Source organism: Tursiops truncatus, chromosome 13 (genome assembly GCF_011762595.2).
Source record: "Tursiops truncatus isolate mTurTru1 chromosome 13, mTurTru1.mat.Y, whole genome shotgun sequence".
Lineage (NCBI taxonomy): Eukaryota > Metazoa > Chordata > Mammalia > Artiodactyla > Delphinidae > Tursiops > Tursiops truncatus.
In genome coordinates this window covers 71,577,940-71,598,043 of record NC_047046.1, presented here as the reverse complement: position 1 = coordinate 71,598,043, position 20,104 = coordinate 71,577,940, and the positions used below count along the sequence as shown (strand labels likewise).

General features: G+C 43.5%; 1 protein-coding gene across 1 annotated transcript; it reads right to left on the bottom strand.

The window, feature by feature from the left end:
• Nucleotides 1-9,723: 9,723 nt before the first annotated feature.
• On the bottom strand, nt 9,724-17,448 carry ST8SIA3 (ST8 alpha-N-acetyl-neuraminide alpha-2,8-sialyltransferase 3). The gene is made up of 4 exons (XM_033836951.2): nt 17,270-17,448; nt 15,745-15,864; nt 12,547-13,104; nt 9,724-10,006 (listed from the first exon to the last, which is right to left on the bottom strand). The coding sequence occupies exons 1-4, from the start codon at nt 17,446-17,448 to the stop codon at nt 9,724-9,726; spliced, it is 1,140 nt and encodes a 379-aa protein (XP_033692842.2).
• Between the last annotated feature and the right edge of the window lie 2,656 nt (nt 17,449-20,104).

Below are 20,104 nucleotides of genomic sequence, written 5' to 3'. Positions count from 1 at the left end.
AGAGTGAGGACTTTTGGTGTCTGTGGTGTAGGCACAAAGATGGGAAGGGAGATAAAAATAAGTAGAAGTGATATTCAGACTCTATGGTGTATCCATCCATCCATCCATCCTGCCAGCCAGCCAGCCAGCCAACAAATATAAATTGATAGCCTACTAAGTTCCTAGCACTGTTATGGGCGCTGGGGGCACAGGCTGATTAAAGCAGGCAAATTTATCTGTTTTGGAGAAGGTAGAGTTTATAATATAGTGGGAGACACAGAAAATCTATGAATAAATAAATAAATGCTATCATTTCAAGTGAGGAAAGAAAATACTTTGAGAAAAATAACACACGGTAAGGGGATGGAGGCTGATGGGGGCATTCAGGGCAGATGGTCTAAAGAGTGACTGGAATAGTGTGAAGATGCAAAGAAAAGAGCCCTGGAGTGAGAATCAGTTTCTCATTTTAACTCTGCCACTAACAGTGCAGCATGAACCAAGTCCTTAAGCATCCCTCTCTCACCTGATTAGTGATGAAATAAAATGATGTATGTGACTGTAATATTCAAGAGTAATGTATTATTATTAACAACATTAAGGCCTGTTGCATGATTTGCATTTAAAGGACCTAGGGAAAAATTGGGCATGGGGGAGGTATTGGTATTTGTGGCTAGTTCATGGCCGTAGACAGCCAAGCTCAACCTTCCTGGAGTTCTACAAATCTCCAAGGAGAAATCCTCAAACACAGGGAATTAAGAAAGGAGGATGCATTCAATGTCTTTGTTGGATGCAGTGTGTGTGTGTGTGTGTGTGTGGCTGTGGTGGGGTCTTCCGAATGGGACAGAGACAATGAGCATTGTTTTCCAGTGCACAATAAAACAGTTTATTTAAAAACAACGCATTCAGTACTGTGTTTGGCATACGAGGCAATGAGGCAGGCACATTCACACTTAACAGGTACATTTGGGGGGCTGTTGAAGCAAATCATTGCATTTTCTCCATAAACTACAGTCACAATATACACGCGATTACCTTTACAAAAGAAAAAGATGATTGTCCTTGTTCACCAGGAAGGCAGGAGGTTATTTACATGTTCCTCAGTCCAGCGTGCTGGCTTCCTTTAGGTCTCCATGGCCCTGTCAGTCTGGCAGCTTGCTTCTAAGAGCAGCTGAGGCTGCCTCTCACAAGAGATGTCAGCCTGGGTCCTAAGGGTTGAAGCTTCTTCCAAAGAGCAAGAGATCTTCTGATTTAGCTGGGAAGGAGTGAAGTCTTCAATGCCAGTCTCTCAGCATAAAATAGCATTTCCAGAACAAATGCACTAGGTGCGTAGGGGGAGAGCTCCATGGTTATGACAGCACAAGAAGCACTTATTTTCCCTGACACATGCTGCCTCCCCATTTCTTTAATAACTTACATGCACTGTTCTCCTACCTTTTGGTTCCATCATTACACTATAAAGAACTTTGTAACTCATCCTACACTGATATAACATTCCTTAAAATGATGCTAAAATGAAATGGTGGAACCAAGTGGTTAAATGAGAGAAGATACCGTAAACATTCTTTTGCCTTGTTTTCTGATTTATGCTTTCACGATGGATTGTCAACTTTCCTTCTAAAGAACGGAGGCAGTATGGTGTGGTGTCGTAGAATCAGTGGTGGGGAGACCCAGACTCTAATTCCAGTTAACTAGCTGGGCAGATAAGCTTCCTACTGTGAACCTCAGTCGTCTCACGTCCATGTTCACCTAGAATCTAGACCTGAGTGAATGTCTAGATCTGTGAAGTTCTGCTATGGACTTAGGTGACTGTCCTATGTGAGTAAATGAAGCAGCATCTGGTAAACCATGGTATTTTTGTTCTGTGTCCTGGGTGAATTTCAGTGCTAACTGCTGATGTTCCCGCGTTTGGATCTCAACCCGTCAATAAACCCCTGCCAGGGTTCTTGGCTGTAAGGCTGCTTTTTGCCTAGTAAGGGCTTAGATGTGGATCTTGAAATGAGGTTAAAGAGTATTTCTCTCACGGATACCAGTTATACTAAGTCTTGCAAAATGGTCTGGATTCTAGATTTCAGAGGGAAATCTCCCCTTCCTTTTTGAAAATAATTAAATGACTTTATTTCACCTACGTACATTGACCAAACCTCTGTCCCATTATCTACCAGATTTTCTCCCACCCTCCCTAGCTAAAGCTGTTATGGAGGTGGCTGGTTCCTCAATGCTGGTTTTTCTGTCGATTTATTCATAATAAAATGGGGGCTACTGTCAAATCCCTTCTGTTTGTAACTATGGACTTAACCTCTTTGGTGTCCAGAAAAGAGCCAGAGGATGAAGCCCTACTTTGTGCCCAGGCTCCATGCAAATTGTTCTGAATACAGAAGAAAACATTTTAACATGTACCTGACTCATTTAAAATAAAATGTAGTGTGTTAAGTGTAGAGAAACAAGCTCATTTTGGTAACTGTTAAGAAGAACAGAAAACAGAGGCATACCCTGGCCTTTGGAACATAATATAGAAAATGTCCAAGTTGAGCTTCAAACATTCACAGTCTAGAAAGGTTTTACAGAACCTATAGGATATTTTACTACGGCAAGGAAAGTATATTTGGTCCTTTATGATCTGTTTTTGATTTACTACATGCAGAATAAAAACCTATGGCCACTTATTGTATGTAAGGAATTAAGTACATTTTTGTCCAGCATTACCTTCCAAAGGACTTAATTAAACCCACCTAAGAATGACTTACATCAGAAAACCTTTAATTTGCAAACAAAGCTTGTTCTGTGGCACACTAGGGTATCTGATTTCTAGATACTCAGGAAATAGGGCTTTCACTTATAACTAGTGGTGAGGAAGAAGGAAAGTCGTGCTCAATGCCCAGGGACTGCAGTGGCCAAATGTTTTCTGGTAGAGTTTTCTCAGGGTCCAGCCTTACACTAGCTTAGCTAAGGGCGAGGCATCATATGGTGCCTTCCTTTACAGTTTTCCCAGTAGTATTCTTATTTAGTGGTGTTTTTAGCCCACTAGGAATTTTCTGAGTGCAAATAAAGCCCAGCCGAGTGCATACTCAAGCTCCAGATATGGGCAATGATGCTTAGCTGAGTGTCCCCCTGGTAAGGCAGAGACATTTGAACTACGAAGCCTCTCCAGGTGTAACGGGTCCAGGTAAGCATATTGGATGTGTTTTCTCCCCTGCTCCTTTGCAGGCACTAATTTCTGGATGCCTGTCAATCTTGTGCCAGGAGGTTGAGGAGAGGACAGAGAAAATTAGAGAGCTGGGGGAACAGGCGATGGACTACAGGATGTAAAAAAAGATCAGCCAAACGTGGTTTCAACTGGCAGTTAAAGAATGTTTACCTGGAAGGTCAACTTTAGAAATCAGACAAGCCATGGCTAGTAATTTCCTAAGGTTCTGAGGGGTTTGTTGAGTGCTTCCTAAGAGTCATATGGCTAGGGAATATTTTGAACACCTTAGGGTCCTTAGCCTCAAGGACCAATAATATACTAAAAATTAGTAGAACTGATCAAGGTGGAAATGCCTCTCTGTGCGGAGCGGGGGCCCTTGGGAGTCCCTCCAAAGCCACTGCTAGTCGTCCTATTTGGTATCACTGACTCAGAAATTGTTCAGGCAGTGCTGTGCTGGAGCCAGCTCATAGGGTCTCCTGAGAACATATTGTGACATTTTCAGCTGGTTGACATCAAGTTAGTAGTTTGAAATTGGCTATGATGAGAGTATTTACACCATGGAAACTGGCAAGTCCTACAGATCAGGGCTTTATCATTCTTCATAGCCAGTTGTTAAACATTTAGCAGCACACCAGAGAGCTAAAGCTGTCTCTTAACCCCACAGAAGGGAACTCAAAGGAGGTCTTTAGTATCTCTGATGATTAAAGGCTTTGCATGTGCACAGCTATAGTAAGGAGCCTGGCCACAGCCTCATTAGGATGGAGACGCCTCATTCAACAGAGCCTGGCACAAGGCAGCCAGTGCCAACCGGCCATCTCTCTTATACTCACTTGGTCTTAGAACTTTAGCTTCTTGATTTTTTTTTCTTTTTTGACTGGTTTCATTTTAACCTGAAGATGTGTGCATTTGGGGCATTACCTGGGGGTTGAGAGATCAGACCACTTGAGGAATATTTTAGGCTCTGGGAATGACATCTAAGTAGAATCTGAATGAATCGTTTAAGTTCCCTGTTTCTCAGTCTATCTATTTATAAATATGAGTGACCTGAGATCTGTCTCTTAGTTTGAAATATAAAGAGTGAAACATAAAGAGCTGACCTTGAGGTAAAGTATGTTAAAGCTATGTTCCCCGCTCTGACTGTCTTCAGGCTTGCATCCATTCTGACTAAATTAACCAGTAACTGTTCACTTATGAATTAGTGACTGGTCAGTTTAGCCAAAATAGTTGAATGGTTAAGTCACTAAGACTGTGTGTATATTGTCATGATAACTCCAGGGAACAGATCTGATATTAACTGCTTGAAGCGTGATAAGCATTCAACTACTTTGGTCAACATGGCATACATGACTTGGCTCTATATTTTTGTTTCTCAAATTGTGGCCACAACAGAATCACCCGGGAATCTTTGTAAGCTGGGCTTATTCCAGGACATTCTGAGTCAGAGGTCTGGGGTGGGGAGCAGGGATTGTATTAGCTTCTCCTGTCATTCAGCTTTGCTTGCCAGACTGTGAGTCCATTGTAATTAACAACAAGAGAGTGAGCTTCACTGAGGATAAAAACATCTGTTCAAACCCATATATCTTCAATAATAAGTCATCACAATAAAAAGAAATTTTAAGAAATACTGCATAATACAATGATGACATTCTAAAATGTTTCCCATTTCAAATGTTATATCTATGTGGCAAAGCACTCAAAGTGTGAGAGAGGCATACTTAGTCATTTTGGTCCTTGGTATCAACTCACCTGTGGCCTTGATTAATTGGGCCACAGAGCCCAGATAGGTCCATCAAGTGGCCCAGGGGCTCTAAGTCCCCAGCACCTATGATCCTGCATCTGGGCTTTTCAGCCACATACACATAACCCCAACTTTCTCTGTAAGCAAAAGCATAGTTCTACACATTCAGGGAGAAGTAGAGGCTAAACAGAAACTTTTGCCTGGCACATTCAAACAACTGAGGGGAAAAGGACTTAAGGATCCAGAATTATACAGAAAATTGCTAAGTCTCTCATTTTGCACATGAAGACCCAGCTCAAATTATTCATTATTATTTGCACATCTTCTTAGCATATTGAACTAAATGCAATAACGTGGAGTCTGCTGTTGAAATTACTTATAATATGGGAGGCATTGACAAAATTATTTTTACCTCAAGTGGCCTCAACTGAAAATCATACATAAGGAGAAGTACATAACCATCTTCAGTACTCAACTTTTAAATTACGTATACATATTACTAAAACACGATTTTATTAAGACGGATAGATTATTAGATAAGAGTCCATCTGTCAACTGGGAACTGTCAGTAACTGAACTGTGATTTACCAGATTTATCAGAATCATGATTTACCAAGTAGGTTTCCTCGTTTTAGGGGAGAATGTAGCTTATTACCAGTGGACTGTTGTATACCTAGGCAAGCATCTCCTTTTCCATTGAGAAATAATTTTCTTTTTGGTGGGGGGAGAATCTTTTTTCCTCTTTTACAGCTTTTATAACTTATTTTCTGTGCCTTGTGAACCCAAGACCATAATCACTTTCCCTTTGAGCCCATTTTTATTTGATGCTGATAAGCCAAGAAGTACTAGATGAGGAGTCAGAATCCCTCCACTGATTTCCTGTGCAATCTTGGGAAAATCAGTTAGCCTTTCTGTTTCTTCATGTCTCATTTGGAAAGTCAAGAATTAGGACTAGAGCTACTCAAAGGCTCTTCCATTTCTAGCGTCCTAGGGCTCTAGAATTCTGTCCCTGCTACCTTTGCCCTCAAGTCAACACCTCTTTACTGTCTGTGAGTGTCTAATGATTAGTAATTTGCCCTAAGTCAGAAGAAATGCTCTTCCATTCCTCAGCTTCCCCACCAAGTTAGGTTACTCCTGGCACTCACATTCATGGATACCTGGAGGCCTGGGCACAAGGAGGCTGGGGGAGCCTCTTCTTTTGCACATCCTGGCTGGTAACCCCATGGTCAGTGCCTGATATCAAAGTTACACACAGACAGCACAGCGGTCACAGTCAGCACTGCTAGGCATACGCACTACTAAATGCACGGCACTTGTACAATGATCAAGGACAGTTAAGACACAGGAGCAAAGGCGGAGGAAGCATAGATGTTTAATCGTCAAATATGGGGAATGTTTTCTGGGTTTGGGAGGGATTCATAATACCACACCTTAACTCTGCCTCACCTGGATCTGCATGTCTGCACATGACACTCAGAACAACTGATGAAAACTGAGGGACTAGCATTAAACAGGTGGCTAAATGTTTGTGGGTTTTTTCCTCTGCAAGTGAATTGGTCATTTGTATTGGTGTCATGTGTAGACAGACTTGGGGGCTTTATGGTGATATCTATTCCAATAGCTGGGGGTGGGCTCTGCCGTGAGTATCTGAAAAGAGGAAAGATTCTGACAAAAGGATGCGCTTAACCTAGAACCAATAAAGCAAGGGCAGTGCAAATGCCAGGGGTTTGTACCTGTAGCTGAATCAGGAGGGAGGACCCAAAAGGCCCGTCTGCCCAACTCCCTACTCTTGACCACACAGCCCCGGGAGTTCTGCCTACTTACACCACTGCCTTTCTAACCTGGACTCATGGGACCCACCAACTGTTTTGGTCGTGACAGTGGTTATATAGGTTTAATCTTTGAAACGGTCTTTAAAAACAAGAAGAGTTTTTGTATGATCAGCTAGAGGCTGTTTTTCTCTATGCTGGAACTGTAGGTCAAGGGCATAACTAACAATAAAAATAACAGTAAAAGCTGCCATATATTATTGAGTGCTGACTACATGCCGAAAACTGGGATAAATGCTTTACTCACATATTGAATCTAATTTTTGCAAAAGGAGGATATAGGCTGCATATAAAGAGTTTATAATTATGAGAATTGTGGTTAACCACTATGGGAGGACTTGGGATTTTCTTCAGAGTGTTTTCAAGAAAAGGGAAGTATGGTCTTTTTGGATCAGCTCCAGGAAGTCCTACCTGGAAACAGGGGTTGAGCCTGATCTCTTAAGTTCTTCTAGTTCTGGGATACAGGTCTGTTTCTTCAACATTTTAAGTTTTTTGAAAGTGATGGATGAAATGATGTTGGGAGATGGCAAAGTCCTCTCACTCCAGGTTAAAATGGAGCCAAGAGTGAAGTGAGATTTACAAAATCTCCCTGAACTTAAAAAAAAAAAATCCCCAAACTTGCCATTCTGATATCTAATTTAAATGGTCCACTAACAGACAATTAACTGGTTTTAGGGATTTTGGTCTTTTGCTCTTTTAACTTTCCTGGTTCAAAGTGTTTACATATTTATATTTAGTGAAATCTAATGGGCACATTGGCATTAAAACTCCAGAGGCAGAAGCTGGCTCATATAATATTGGCATTAATATCACTTAGCTGTAACCAAATGAACTAAGTGCTTAGGAAGAGCCAGCTAAACACTCCTGTCAGTTATCCGGCTCTCAGTGACCCTAACAGAGAACAGCATGAGAACTGTAGTACTTTCCTCTTTAAAGTGATAGGGAATAAGCACGTGGTTTCGGTGCCCATCAAATTATACCATTGAACTTTAAAATGTTTTAAATATCTCCCCTTCTAATTATTTCAAGTATCGATCTGTTTTAGTGTTTCCCATTTTAAAACATCTATTCCTGTTTTTTCCTGTCTGTTTGGATGATTGCCGTTCACACAACATTGTGAGATGTGTCACAATTGGTAACACGTTTGCACCTGTATGATTTTTCTTTCACTGGTTAGTACTGGATCTATGTAACCTGCTCTGATTAGCTTTCTGGAAAAAAATTAGAATAAAACAGCCCCCCTTTAGGACCAGGCAGAACATGAGCATAAGGACTGAGTCTTTCCTTACTGAATTTGGTTTGATTTTAGGTGTGATGATACCTTCTCAAGGAGGGGCAGTGAGCTGATTACTGAACTATAGTAATTATTTGAAATGGTATTTGTAACATGACAAGCAGTCTAGATGAAGATTTCTGGAAAAGAACAAGCTACCCCACCTCAATGTATTATAAATGTGCTTGACTGGTATTTGGAAAGAAGAAAGAAACTCTTATTAAAATTTAACATCAACTTGGCCAGGCTTTGGGCTGAACTGGAAGAACAAAGTGCTGCTCAGTGAAAAGCCAGGGACAGGAGTGATGGGATTTCTACTCCTAAGGCTGAAATAATGGAAAAGAGAACAGCGAGCGAATTCCTCTGCAGCAGGCCTATACATCTCCAATTCCAAGGGTTTATTTAGTAGCGATCTTGCCACCACACAGTGGCTTTTCCTTTCGAAAGGCTTAATTTGTAGGTGTAAAGATCCAATTTCCGTGGCAACAGGGAGCATGTGGTGTCTACGATTGTCTTGAAGTTTGGAGCAGTGCTGATGGACACAGTGATACTCAAGATGACCTCACCTCAGTGCTATTCACATGGGGACCTGGCCAGCCTCAGAGCATCTACTCTGCTTTAACCCTGCTGGTTCTCAGAGGCCCTAATCATAGTTACAACACTTTAGGGGATATGGGATCCATAGCAACTTCTAAGTATTCTCCTTCCAGGTTCTTAAGCTGACTCCTTGCCTCTATATTCTGAGAGAATTCCCAGCCCAGTGCTGGGGTTGGGACTGTGGGAGGCACTAAACCCAGGCTGCAATGCCCTGCAGACGTGGCAACAAAATGATCTGCCATAACAGCCCTCACGCCAAGAGATGAGATGCTGCCCACGACCTAGGCTTTCTTCGTGGTAGTGAAAGATGCACTGTGTTATACACCTCTCGCCAGAGAGGAACCACGCTGCTGTAGAATGACTTCACGGACTAGTGAGAACATCATAAGAGGCGTTTCTTATAAAAGTAATCATAAGGGGATCCCCAGCATGATTTGCTCAGTTTGTCATGAAATATCAAAGTTACCCAGAGCCTTGAACATATCAATTACAGATGCAAGACATACAAGCAAAGCTATTTCAATAGGATTCCTAGCAAAAATATTAAACTCCACGGTGGGGGGGGGGGGTCAGGGGAGTGGTTGGGGGGGGTGGGGGGGAGGGGGAGAGAGAGAGAGAGAGAGAGAGAGAGAGAGAGAGAGAGAGAGAGAGAGAGAGAGAGGGAGAGAGACAATATACGCAAGCCAGTCTTTTATGTTATCATTTTAAAGAGTCTGATCCCACCCAGGCAAAACTGAAATCCTGCTCAAGTTGGCCAGAGGCCTCTGATTACGAGGGCTGTATCTGAGCAAAGCTGCAGAAACTACAGCCCTAATCCTCATAAAAAATGGGAGGCAGTTTATTATTAAAATACAAACATGAAAATACTTCAGACCATTTCGTTAGCAGCATAGTTCCAAATGCAACATTCCCTTTATCAATCAAGTTTAAGTCAGGTGGCTTCCAAGCATCTGTCCTGCTAAGACCCTTAAAAGAGCAGTGCAAAAGGGGGAGAGAAGACATCTTTCCTTTTAAGTGGCAGACCATCCTTATAAGACATTCTCTAGGGTTCTATTCTGTCGTCTATTCAGTGTGAGTTGGGGCACTTTTAAATCAGCCATTTGGCACTTCCTGTTCGCAGTCCTTAGGCACAGCGTGACAGAGTCAGCTTGGTGAGCCCTTCCCCGTGCATTCGGTACAACAGCTGAAACTCAGCAGGCAGCTGGTGGGACTCCTGCCACTTGGTAGTAAATTTGGTTCCTTTTTTGTCATAGTAATGGTATGGAAGATCTTCCCTTGTGTTGGGGTCAAATCCAAAAGGCCAAAATCCATACAAGTGGATCTCTTCACATATTGCTGACGCAAGGGTGTACATAAGAATACCTGTGCTCAGCCGTTTGGGTGACAAATGTTTGTTTTTCCAGTACCTGTGGAACAATAAGTACAGGTGGATTCAGAGGCCAGTGTTGAAGGTTTTGGTCAGACGGGTCACTGTGACTGGTTTGGGAAGTGAATTTGTCCAGGTAACTTAACCAGTACTTGCTTTGAATCTGTCTTTTAGACCACAGAACACCTCAGGGCAGGACCGGCTACATAATTTGTGAGACCCCATGCAAAATGAAAATGTGGGCCCTTACTTTAAAAATTATTGAGAATTTCAAGAGGGCAACAGCAGAGTATTAAACCAAGCATCGGCCTTTCTAAGCATGGGCTCGTGTGTTACTGTAGAAGTCACACATGTTTGAAGCCATCCCTGCTCTGGGTTGTCCTAAAGAGTGGTGTCTCTGACTCAGTGGTGATGCCATAAAAGCCCACCAGTGAGAATGCCTGTGCTTCTCACACATAAAGGGCCCTTGGGCTAGGGAGGAGGTTGTTTAGTCAAAGGGGACCTCCTCTGTTACTTCCTTATCCAAACCTAGAGATTAAATCTGTCTTCTTGGGTTTGGAAAGATTGTAGGGCCTTATTTTTTTTCTACCCGCTCGTAAAAAAATCACATTCCCTGTTCCTTTGTCTTAACCAAATGCTCCCAAGCCCTTCTTTGGCGTGCCAGAACCTAAGAAAAGTATTTACACACTTTCCGAATTTTAAAAAATGCTAAATTATGGTTGTTCCTTCCACGTTTAGATAGTAATTTGAAGCCTTCCTACCTAAACTGCCAAATATCTGAGACTGCCGTGGAGTGAGGGTGTGTGTGTGTGTGTGTGTGTGTGTGTGTGTGTGCACGCACACACGTGTGCCTTTATGACTGGCTGTGCAGGCATAATCAAACTGTTCATGAATCAGGTTTTCATGGACTGTACTTCCTCCAAGTTTTCATTGAACCAGCATGTTCAAGCCCGAGCTGTTGAAAGGCTGGGGGCCAGGTGGGCCACACAGGCCGCTCCCTGAAGGTTCTATCACATGCAGTTCCTTCTTCACTACCTGAAGGCTTCATGTGGCCATTTCCCTTCCAGGTGAAATTCAGAAGTTCAGTCTTTGTTTTAATATTCTTACCTAAGGAGTTAGAATGGCTTCTGATGTTTCTTTTGGTACAGCTGTACTTAAATAGAACAAGAGGGGAGCAAAACGATGGTCAAAAGACCACAGGGCAGGTTGGCAGGAGGCCTGGCTTCTAATTCTGGTTCTGCCCATTTTGGGCAGTGATGTTGGGTAAATAACTCGTTCTTTGTACCTCAGTTAATGTATCTTTAAACTTAGGAGTTGGGTTATATCACCTCTAAAGAAGGTAACCATACATCCTGCGAAACTGGAACAGTCCCAGTTTTTGCCTATTGTCTTTGTTGTAATTCTTAATAGTGCCCTTTTTCTTTCAAAGAAAAGGTTCCAGTGAGGACTGTAAATTGTGGCATCACCCTACCTGTTAGATACATACCAGCTGATTACACGATAATTTCTCCTTATATGAGAGGTCAACTACACAGATCTTAAATCTGGAAGACTTTAGAGGACTACAGGATACACTACTATGTACCCATCTACCATGGGATAAAAATTTTACAGTCCTTGTTTACCAGACCTCCTAGAACCCACTCTAACTTGCAGTAACATCTGGACAGTATGTTAGGACACTGGGGCTATTCGCATAGGGGAAATTAGAGTTGAGGCAATTTCCTCAGATTATTTAAAGAAAAAAATTCTGCAATTAGTCTTCCTTTATAAAATGCCCTGCATTTTACAAATGCCTGCTCCCAATTCTGGCTGCTTATTAGAATCAGCTGGGGAGTTATTAAGACATACCAAGTGCCTGAGCCTCTCTCCTGCCCCACCAGACAAATTACATTAGAATCTCTTGAATTAGAGCCCAGGCAAGAGTATTTTTTAAATCTCTCCAAGTGATTCTAAGGTACAGCCAGAGTTAAGACTCATCAGACTAGACAAAAATATTGCATCCTGGTTAATCTGTCTTTCAAATTACAAGGGATAACAATGAGCTGATAAAATACTTTTCACATGTTTTGGCACTCAAATCTCGAATTATAAAAGCAGATTATACAATTTTGATTTGTCTAGGTGGTTTTCTAATCTTGGACATCTGACAAACACCCTACTATCAAATAAAAAGGAACATTTAAAGTCGATTCCCTCTTTAAAAAAAACCAGTTGATTTGTCCACTTTAGTCATTGGCATTATTGGGACATGGCTATCCATTCAAAGAAAATTATTGATTTGTGGTGATTTCCATGACTGCTTGTTAGGCTTACCACCAAGGAAGGGGACAGGGAATGGAGAGGAGAAGCTGATGAAGCACCAGTCCCTCCATTTGACACTTGGTTACCAGCTGGGGTAGGAGACTGAACTTCTTACCTAGAATGATCCATTCATTCATTACAAAACATAAGCGTTCATTCTAAGGTACTAAGCTAACCGCAACAACTAACTAATCAGTTCGCTACCACCCCCAAGAGATTACAATATTGATTTGCCATCTGGTAGGGTATGAGTTAAAGGCAATAAAATATACACACCTGTTGACATGTTGCATTATATTTCCAGGCCAAGCCAGTTGGACCTTTAACTGACCTCTGTGTTCAACAAAAAAGTCAACTAGTGTCCTGGTAACAGTTGCTGAAGTGTGGAAGAAAAATGCAGGGATCCAAAGAATGGCCCCATCGAGCTTTTTTAAACTGAGAAAAAAGTTGTTACGGTCCTGAATGGTCAAAAGATTGTTGTAATATTTTTCCAGGATGCTGGGGTTGAAGGTGGTAAGGTTGGTTTTCCTTCCAACATCTCTTTGGAAAGCCTCCGTAGGGGCAAAATTGCAACGGAAAACAAAATCTGACTTATCTATTTGTTGTCCACACCGGCTCCCTGTCAGGATCCCACTATTTCCAACCACAGCACAAATATTATAATGCTTATTCACAATGGGTGACACATCTGGAAGCAGCGATCGGAAGTTATTGCTAATAGAGAAAACATATTTATGGCTGGAATAATCATAGTGCATCAGTTGTCCAATCCGAACACTATTCTTGGTCAAAGAAAAATTTTTTATTACATCGACATGCTGAAGAATTTCTTGCCTAAAATAAAAAGAAATTCATTAAATATATCCCATTCAAAAGAACTGATTTTCCATCTTATGTCTTATGCTATTTCATTTAGACAAGAACCATAGGCACTGAACCCAAGAAAGATTATACATTCATAATTGAAGGAAGAACTGCTTCAGAATTTACAAACATGTGCTAGTCTCTCAAATTCTGGGTATAGTCCTTTGAAGCTTGTAAATGTTGTAATTTATGGTTTTTATCTGCCAATTCTTTCGTTTTCTGCTCTACCTGAAAAGTGTATTTGATCAAGGGGGAGGCATAGGCTAAACTGTGTCAGAAAATACAGGGAGACAATTTACACAGGCCCCAAAGAGCTCACATTAATGCACAAACATTGGTGGCTAAGAGTTTGTAACTAGGGACTACTTGTTTGCTATTGGACTGCAGCATTCAACGAATATCAAACATCACTGGTGTCCAAATAAGAGCCAAACAGATATGAGTCAGTATGGTACTAACTATTATTAAGATATGAAAATGGTAATAGCAGCGGGTGTAGTTGAATATTTAATAGAAATGAGATGATAATCTCATTAATGTCCTTTAAATAATGAAAACGGAACATTTTTCTACTTGATTATATAGAAACCCGTTTAAGTTAGAGAAACCTAATTCTTAGAAAAAGAAGCTATTTTAAATCCTGAAAATGTGTGCATATTCTAAGAATTCAGAGGATAAACAAGGCAAGGGTGATACTTAGTACTAATTTCTGGTTGCTTTCATGTTGAGCATTAAGTGTAATTAAGCGTATCCTCTTAAAGTCTCTGCTATTTAAAATATTTAAGAGACACCGGTCATATGTTACTCTTCTAGTAGGTTCTTCAGTTCTAAGAAACCACATTGAACCTCCTGGGTCTTTTGCCTAAAAAAAATAGCAGGAATGAAACTAAATGCTTTGCATATCATCATTTTACCTGGAATCCTATTTTTTAAAAATTACTTCATTTGACAAAATACAGAGAAACATAAACTGAAAGCTTTAAGCCAGAACTTCCAAAGTTACTAACAGTGTTCATTACAAACTGTTACAAAGGTAAAGTAAGTTTAAAGTGATACTGGGAGGGGCTTCCCTGGTGGTGCAGTGGTTGAGAGTCCGCCTGCCGATGCAGGGGACACAGGGGACACAGGTTCGTGCCCGGTCTGGGAAGATCCCACATGCCGTGGAGCGGCTGGGCCCGTGAGCCATGGCCGCTGAGCCTGCGCGTCCGGAGCTTGTGCTCCGGAACGGGAGCAGGCCACAACAGTGAGAGGCCCAAGTACAGCAAAAAAAAAAAAAAAAAAAAGTGATACTGGGAAAGTTAATTAAAGCTTACCTAAATGGATTAAAAGGAGGGAAGTTTTGAGAAGGCAATATTGTTCTAACTGGTTATTTGGGTCACATGGCCTAGTGTGGGAAGAATATTTTTATTGAGTCAGAAATATGTTTGGGGAAAAGATATACTGTATTCGACCCATGAAAAATTTCTGGGCTGTCTATAAAATTAATATTGGATTAAAACCACAAAAGTTAAAAAAAAACTTCAGAGTTTTAGAATTAATCAGTTGTTGTCATGGACTAACTTCTAGTTAATGTTTAAAAATTTTTAACCATAATCATGTGACTGTGTGTCAACCTTTCAAGTAAATATTTTCATGACACCATGGATAGGTACTGAATTTGTTTTAATTCCATCATTAGATTAAAATAAAAGAGTGCAATAACTAGAAATTCTATGACTAAAACACAACACCCTAAATAGAGTGGTAAAATAAGTATTTGTAAAATAAGTATTCATACCCCTAATGAATACACTAGATGGCTCACATTCCATTTAGCAGCATAATAATCCCACCAAAGAGGAAGGAGAAATGACTTATCTGGAATTGCTAAGAGTTGACCAGATATCACTGAGGAGAATAAATACTTTTGTATAAATCTCATCCTTCTTCCCCCACCTCCAAAAAACAAAACAAAACAAAAACCCACACACATAACACAAAAACTCCTTCATGTATAAATGAAGCTGCTACAAGACAATTAAGAACAATGTTGGGTAGCTTTTACAATATGTTAAAAGCTATAAAAATTTAATGAGAAGAGACCCGTAAAAAACCAAAACCGTAAAATACTTGCATATATTTGGGCAGAGATTTTCACTAGTAATTTGTTAGGGATGAAGTGTAGTGTCTTCTGTGTTTCAGTGGTACAATACTTTTTTACTTTATTTAAAAAATTTTATTTCTAGTCAGGGAATGAAAATGCATTGCGTGGTATTTTTGTACTTAACTTTTTTTTTTTTTTAAATAAATGACTTTGGCAGTATTAGCCATAATGTTAACTATACATCATGGTGCTCAATTAAGCTCAAGTTAGGGAGGATACTGGAAATATCTTTTTTCCCTTCCATTCAAATTGGTCTTTTTGAAGTTTTCTTTTTATGAGAGGGCACCACATATTTAAATTAAAAAAGATTGCTAATCAGCCTTTGTTCAGTCAGGCCAAGAAGACAATGCAAATACACCTCGGGTTGGGGGGGGTGTAGATTTTTGTTGTTTTGTATTATTTCGTTTTGTTTTGTTTTTGAGCTCCAGAATTCAGAACACCTTTTGGATCTTTTCCCCCTATCCTACCTTTGATGTAAAAACGCTGTCCGATTAAATGTCCACTTAGGTCTGGCTTGGAGTTCATGAGTCAGAGAATGCGGAAAGGGCACAAATGACGGATCTAGAAGCTTCAGCGCAAACTGTGACCTGGAGAGGAGTATGAGTACACAAACAAACGTGCTGGCCTCAGCTAGGGGAAGCCAAGGTAGCCATTAAAGTCCAGCCGGTTGGGAGCGGGGCGGGGATGGGGGCGGCTGGAACACGTACTGGCTACATCCCGCCCCAGAGCCCCTTCTCATCTGGTCCACCTTCTGCTCCCCACACACACCCGGGAGGAAGAAAGAAAACGAGGGAAATCCGTCTCCATTGTCCATCCCTGCGGGTGCGGGAAAGACCATAAAATGGCCGTCTTACGGAGAGCAGGGGCGGGAGCCCGGCGCTCTGCTAGAAACGGATGCGCGGAGAGGACCAGGGAGTCAGCACCGCGGACAGCGGCCGCACCACTGCTAGCCCTACCCGCGCCGCCCCCGCGGTCCGGCCGGATTGATTTTTGTAGAACGGACGGATGAACCGGAGACCTAGGGGAAGGCTGGGGGTGGCTCCTTCCTTAACCTCTTCCTTCCCGAGCCTAGGTCTGGTTTCACTCCCTGTCCCCTGACTGGGGTCCCCCCTGGAGGCCGCTGGCCAACTCCACTCCTCTGCCCAGGTGGGGTTTCTCTAGGTTTCGCGTTCTGGCCTGGCCTGGACCACAGGGTGCAGTCTGTATTTCCTACCCGCCCCTCAGAGGCTCTGCTGGGGGAGCTCCTAGGGGGGCACACTGGGGCAGAGGCTGTCGACGAGCTGCGCCAAGCTTCGCCCGGAGCCTTCTCAGTCCTGCCTTGCGCCCGTTGGTGACTTGGAGCTGGGATGAGGGTAGGCGGCCCTTAGGAGGCTCGCTTCCCGCAGAGGGCGGGGGAATTGCAGAAATCCCGGAAAGGCGGGGTGGGGGGTGGGGGGCGATGGCGCGGTGTGCGGGGGAGGGAGGGAAGGATGGAGGTCGAATACCCCAGGGGCTCCCGGAGAACAGACCCGCGCATCATCTGACGGGGTGAAGGGTTGGGGAGAGGAAAGGAGGAGAGCGCAAGAGGAGTCTGGCGCCTGCGCCATTAAATCGCCCCGGACCGCCCGGAGCCCGGCCGTGGAGTCTGCGGACAGGGGCGCGGGGTAGGCACTCACCTAACGCATGTCCATCTCTCCATGCCCCTTCCCAAATACACACAAGGCCTCTCCCTCCACCATCATTCTCCTTAAACCCTCCCCCCATTTTTGAAATGGGGGAAGGGATGCCGAAGAAGAATACGAGAATGCAATCACATTGATTAGGACAACGGCTTTTAGGGGCTCTGGGTTAATAAAAAGCACGGGAGGGGTGGTGGTGTAAGAATCAGAGAGACGAATGGAAGGACCACGCAGTTTTCTTGCCCAAAGTGTCTCGGAGAAGGCAAAACACCCCCCTCTGACCTCCCGCCCCCATAAACCAGATACCTGAGGGCACTCAGAGGCCCGCACTCACCGGAATCCCGCGTGGAACATGTACATTCGGGGCGCCCCCGGGTTGGCATACTTGGGAGTGGTGAAGATGTTCTCCTTTTTCAGGGACACGTAGCTGATGAGCGATAAAATCAGCAGGGCGACGCTGAGCATAACCAGCCCCAGCACACTGGCGACCCGGGCCATTTTGCAATTTCTCATCCCGGGCTGTGTTGGGATCAGGAAAAGCGGGGAAAGCGGTCCATTGAGCGGCCAGCAGCTCGCTGGCGTGTCAGTGTGTGTGAGTGTGTGTGTGAGTGTTCGCGCGCGCGTGTCAGCGTATGTGCCGGGGGTGGGGTGGGGTGGGGAGGGAACCGAGCAGGGGAGCCGCGGAGGGCCAGGGCGTAGGGGCGGGCAGGAGCCCCAGAGAGAAGCCAGGCCCCCAAGGCAGGGGCAAGCGGGCCAGGAGGCTGAACAGGAAGATGGAGGGTCTGCGCGGCGGCGTGGCGATGTAGCTGCGCGCCGTGCGTCTCCGACCGCCGGCTCAGGCTCCCCAGCGCGTTTCCAGCGAGGCTGCCGTCTCCTCTGCAGCCTGCAAGATAAATGTGATTGGAATAACGTTACAGTTCGATCTAAGCACAGGATTTAATTAATGAACTCTAATCTCCCAAATAACCGGGGGAGGGGCGGAAGAGGGAGGGATGAAGGGGAGGTGGCAGAGGGAGGGGAATTGAGGCTGGAAGGCTGCAGCCCACGTCAATGGCCTTCCCAGCTGAGGGTGCGGGCGAGGAGGTGTCTCTGGCCAGACAGAGGCCCAAACTTAGTTCAATGGACAATTCATTACTTTATAAGTTAATCGTGGAATATAGAGATAAATAACTGGAGTTGCTGTCCTGGAGGATCGCAGCAGCTGGGCGCTTATGAGATGCAGGGAGAGTGGTTTTAGGAGTAGAGATTTAAAAGCTTCTCTCCTCACCACAGAGCACAACCCCGGGCCCCACGGATCAGCACCTGCCCCAGCACCCCAGCAAGGAAGCCCTAAATAGCGGCTGGGCCTTGTGCGCGCTTAAAACCTCCTTGGAATCTTCCGTAATCTCTCCTGTATCTGCTTCCTATGCCCAGTGCATGCTACGCTTCTCTCTAAAAGATGGGTGGTACCTAGCAGAGTTGTAAGGTGAGCTGTGAGTGTGGAGGGCCCGGCTTCCCCTCCCTTTCCTCCCAGTGTCTGACTCCCAGCACCCTGCACGTAGACAACCAGCATGCCCCAGAGGTAACCAGGACGGAGCAGTTCCCCCTGATTAAACTCTCCATTGCCCACTTTTCTGACTCATCTCTGTGGCCAGGCCTTCAGGATGGGCCACTCAACTTTGCCCTGAAGCTTAGCTTAGCTTAGACCAGGAGCTGGGGCATCATAAACCTCTGTCCATTATAAATGCCCAGAACTCTCTTTTGGAGGAACTTAGGAACCAAGTAAGAGATGCTGCCTCCGAGGGTGGAAGGAAAGCTCACTGCCTAACACTTTGTGTTGCTGTTTCAATTTGTTTTAGCATATTCACATGTTATCTGTTTTAATATACATTGGAAATAAAAGTTAATTCATTTTCGGTCATGCTGTTGGATGCTCAGAAGGCAATCTACATGTTTCTTTAGCTCTGTCCTTTGCAAGTAACTTGTGACGTCTTCCCCCTAGCTTTACCCTTGGCCTGGTCCTCCCAGGACAGTAAGCACTAAGGAAAGAAAGAAGCTGGAGGTGAGAAATCGGCCTTCAGGAGCCTTTTCCAATAAAGCAAGTTGATGTTTTCCAAGGTGGCTATGATTTCTTTCTCTCTTGAACTTCTGGTTTTATGGGCTTTGGTGGACCTGATGTTATGGTCTCTCTGTGGGCTATGAATTCTTCAAAGCAGTGAGCTCCTGGGCTGTACGCTCCTGCAGATCCAGGACCATGTCTTCTTCTGCCCTGTTTCTGCATACTGTCTATGGGGAGACATGCTCAATAAGTGTTTGAGGACCTAATGAGCTCCCTGTGAAACACGTCTGGCTGTGGACAGCAGCGCACAGAATGCAGCTGTCTTTTTCCATTGGAACAGAGAGTTAGTAATTTTGCACCTACTCAAGATATTTTATATCAAAATCTAAAAATGTAGGTTAAGAGGACACAATCTTTTCCCCATGGGACTTTTTAACTAAGTAAAAATTTTAGAGAAGCCTTACATGTCCACGCATGATGAATACTTGAAGCATATTTTTTGAATAAATACTATTTTTTTTAAAAGAGCTCATATGAATATAGTGTAAAATGCCAAAGGGAAAAAGATCTTATGAGAGCTGTCTGGGAATTACACATATTGGAAAAACTCTTCTTGAACAAGAAGTAGAGGGACACACCGTGGAGGCCAGAGTACTGGTTACAGCTCCAGGCTCTGAAGTCAGCAGACTGGACCTCAAACGCTGACTCTGTGACCTTGGATAAGTTGTCAGCATCTCTGTGCTTCAAGCTCCTTATCTACATAACTGAAATAAAAACCTCCCAGGATTTTGGGGAAAATTAAACAAGGCATGTAAAGTCCTAGGTACAGCTCCTGGCTTGTATTAAGCAGTTAATAAATACGAGCTAAACAGCTTGGGCAAGTTGTTAGTGTCTTTCTCTGACCCCATAAATATCCTGCTTCAGAATGCATAGAAAAGGATGTACTTGGTGAGGCATTTTCCTACGGAAAATGACAAAGATCGAGAAGCTCTTTGGTTCTCTTACAGCATTACAGGCTTTCCTGGAACATATGATATGGACTCATTCTGCCTGGATTTAAAAATTGATGTATTACTTACGCTCAGCACACCTCTGCGAGCCCTCTAAGGAAAGTCCTGCTAGGATAATTCC

Bases quoted from the DNA above. Each gene is read 5' to 3' on its own strand.
- ST8SIA3 (XM_033836951.2), bottom strand. From the start codon at position 17,448: ATGAGAAATTGCAAAATGGCCCGGGTCGCCAGTGTGCTGGGGCTGGTT. The intron at 15,865-17,269 runs GTGAGTGCGGGC...ACTCCTCTCCAG, and splicing joins ATGTTCCACGCGGGATTCCG to GTCACAGTTTGCGCTGAAGC. The intron at 10,007-12,546 runs GTGTGTATATTT...ATTGTTCCACAG, and splicing joins ATAATGCAACATGTCAACAG to GTACTGGAAAAACAAACATT.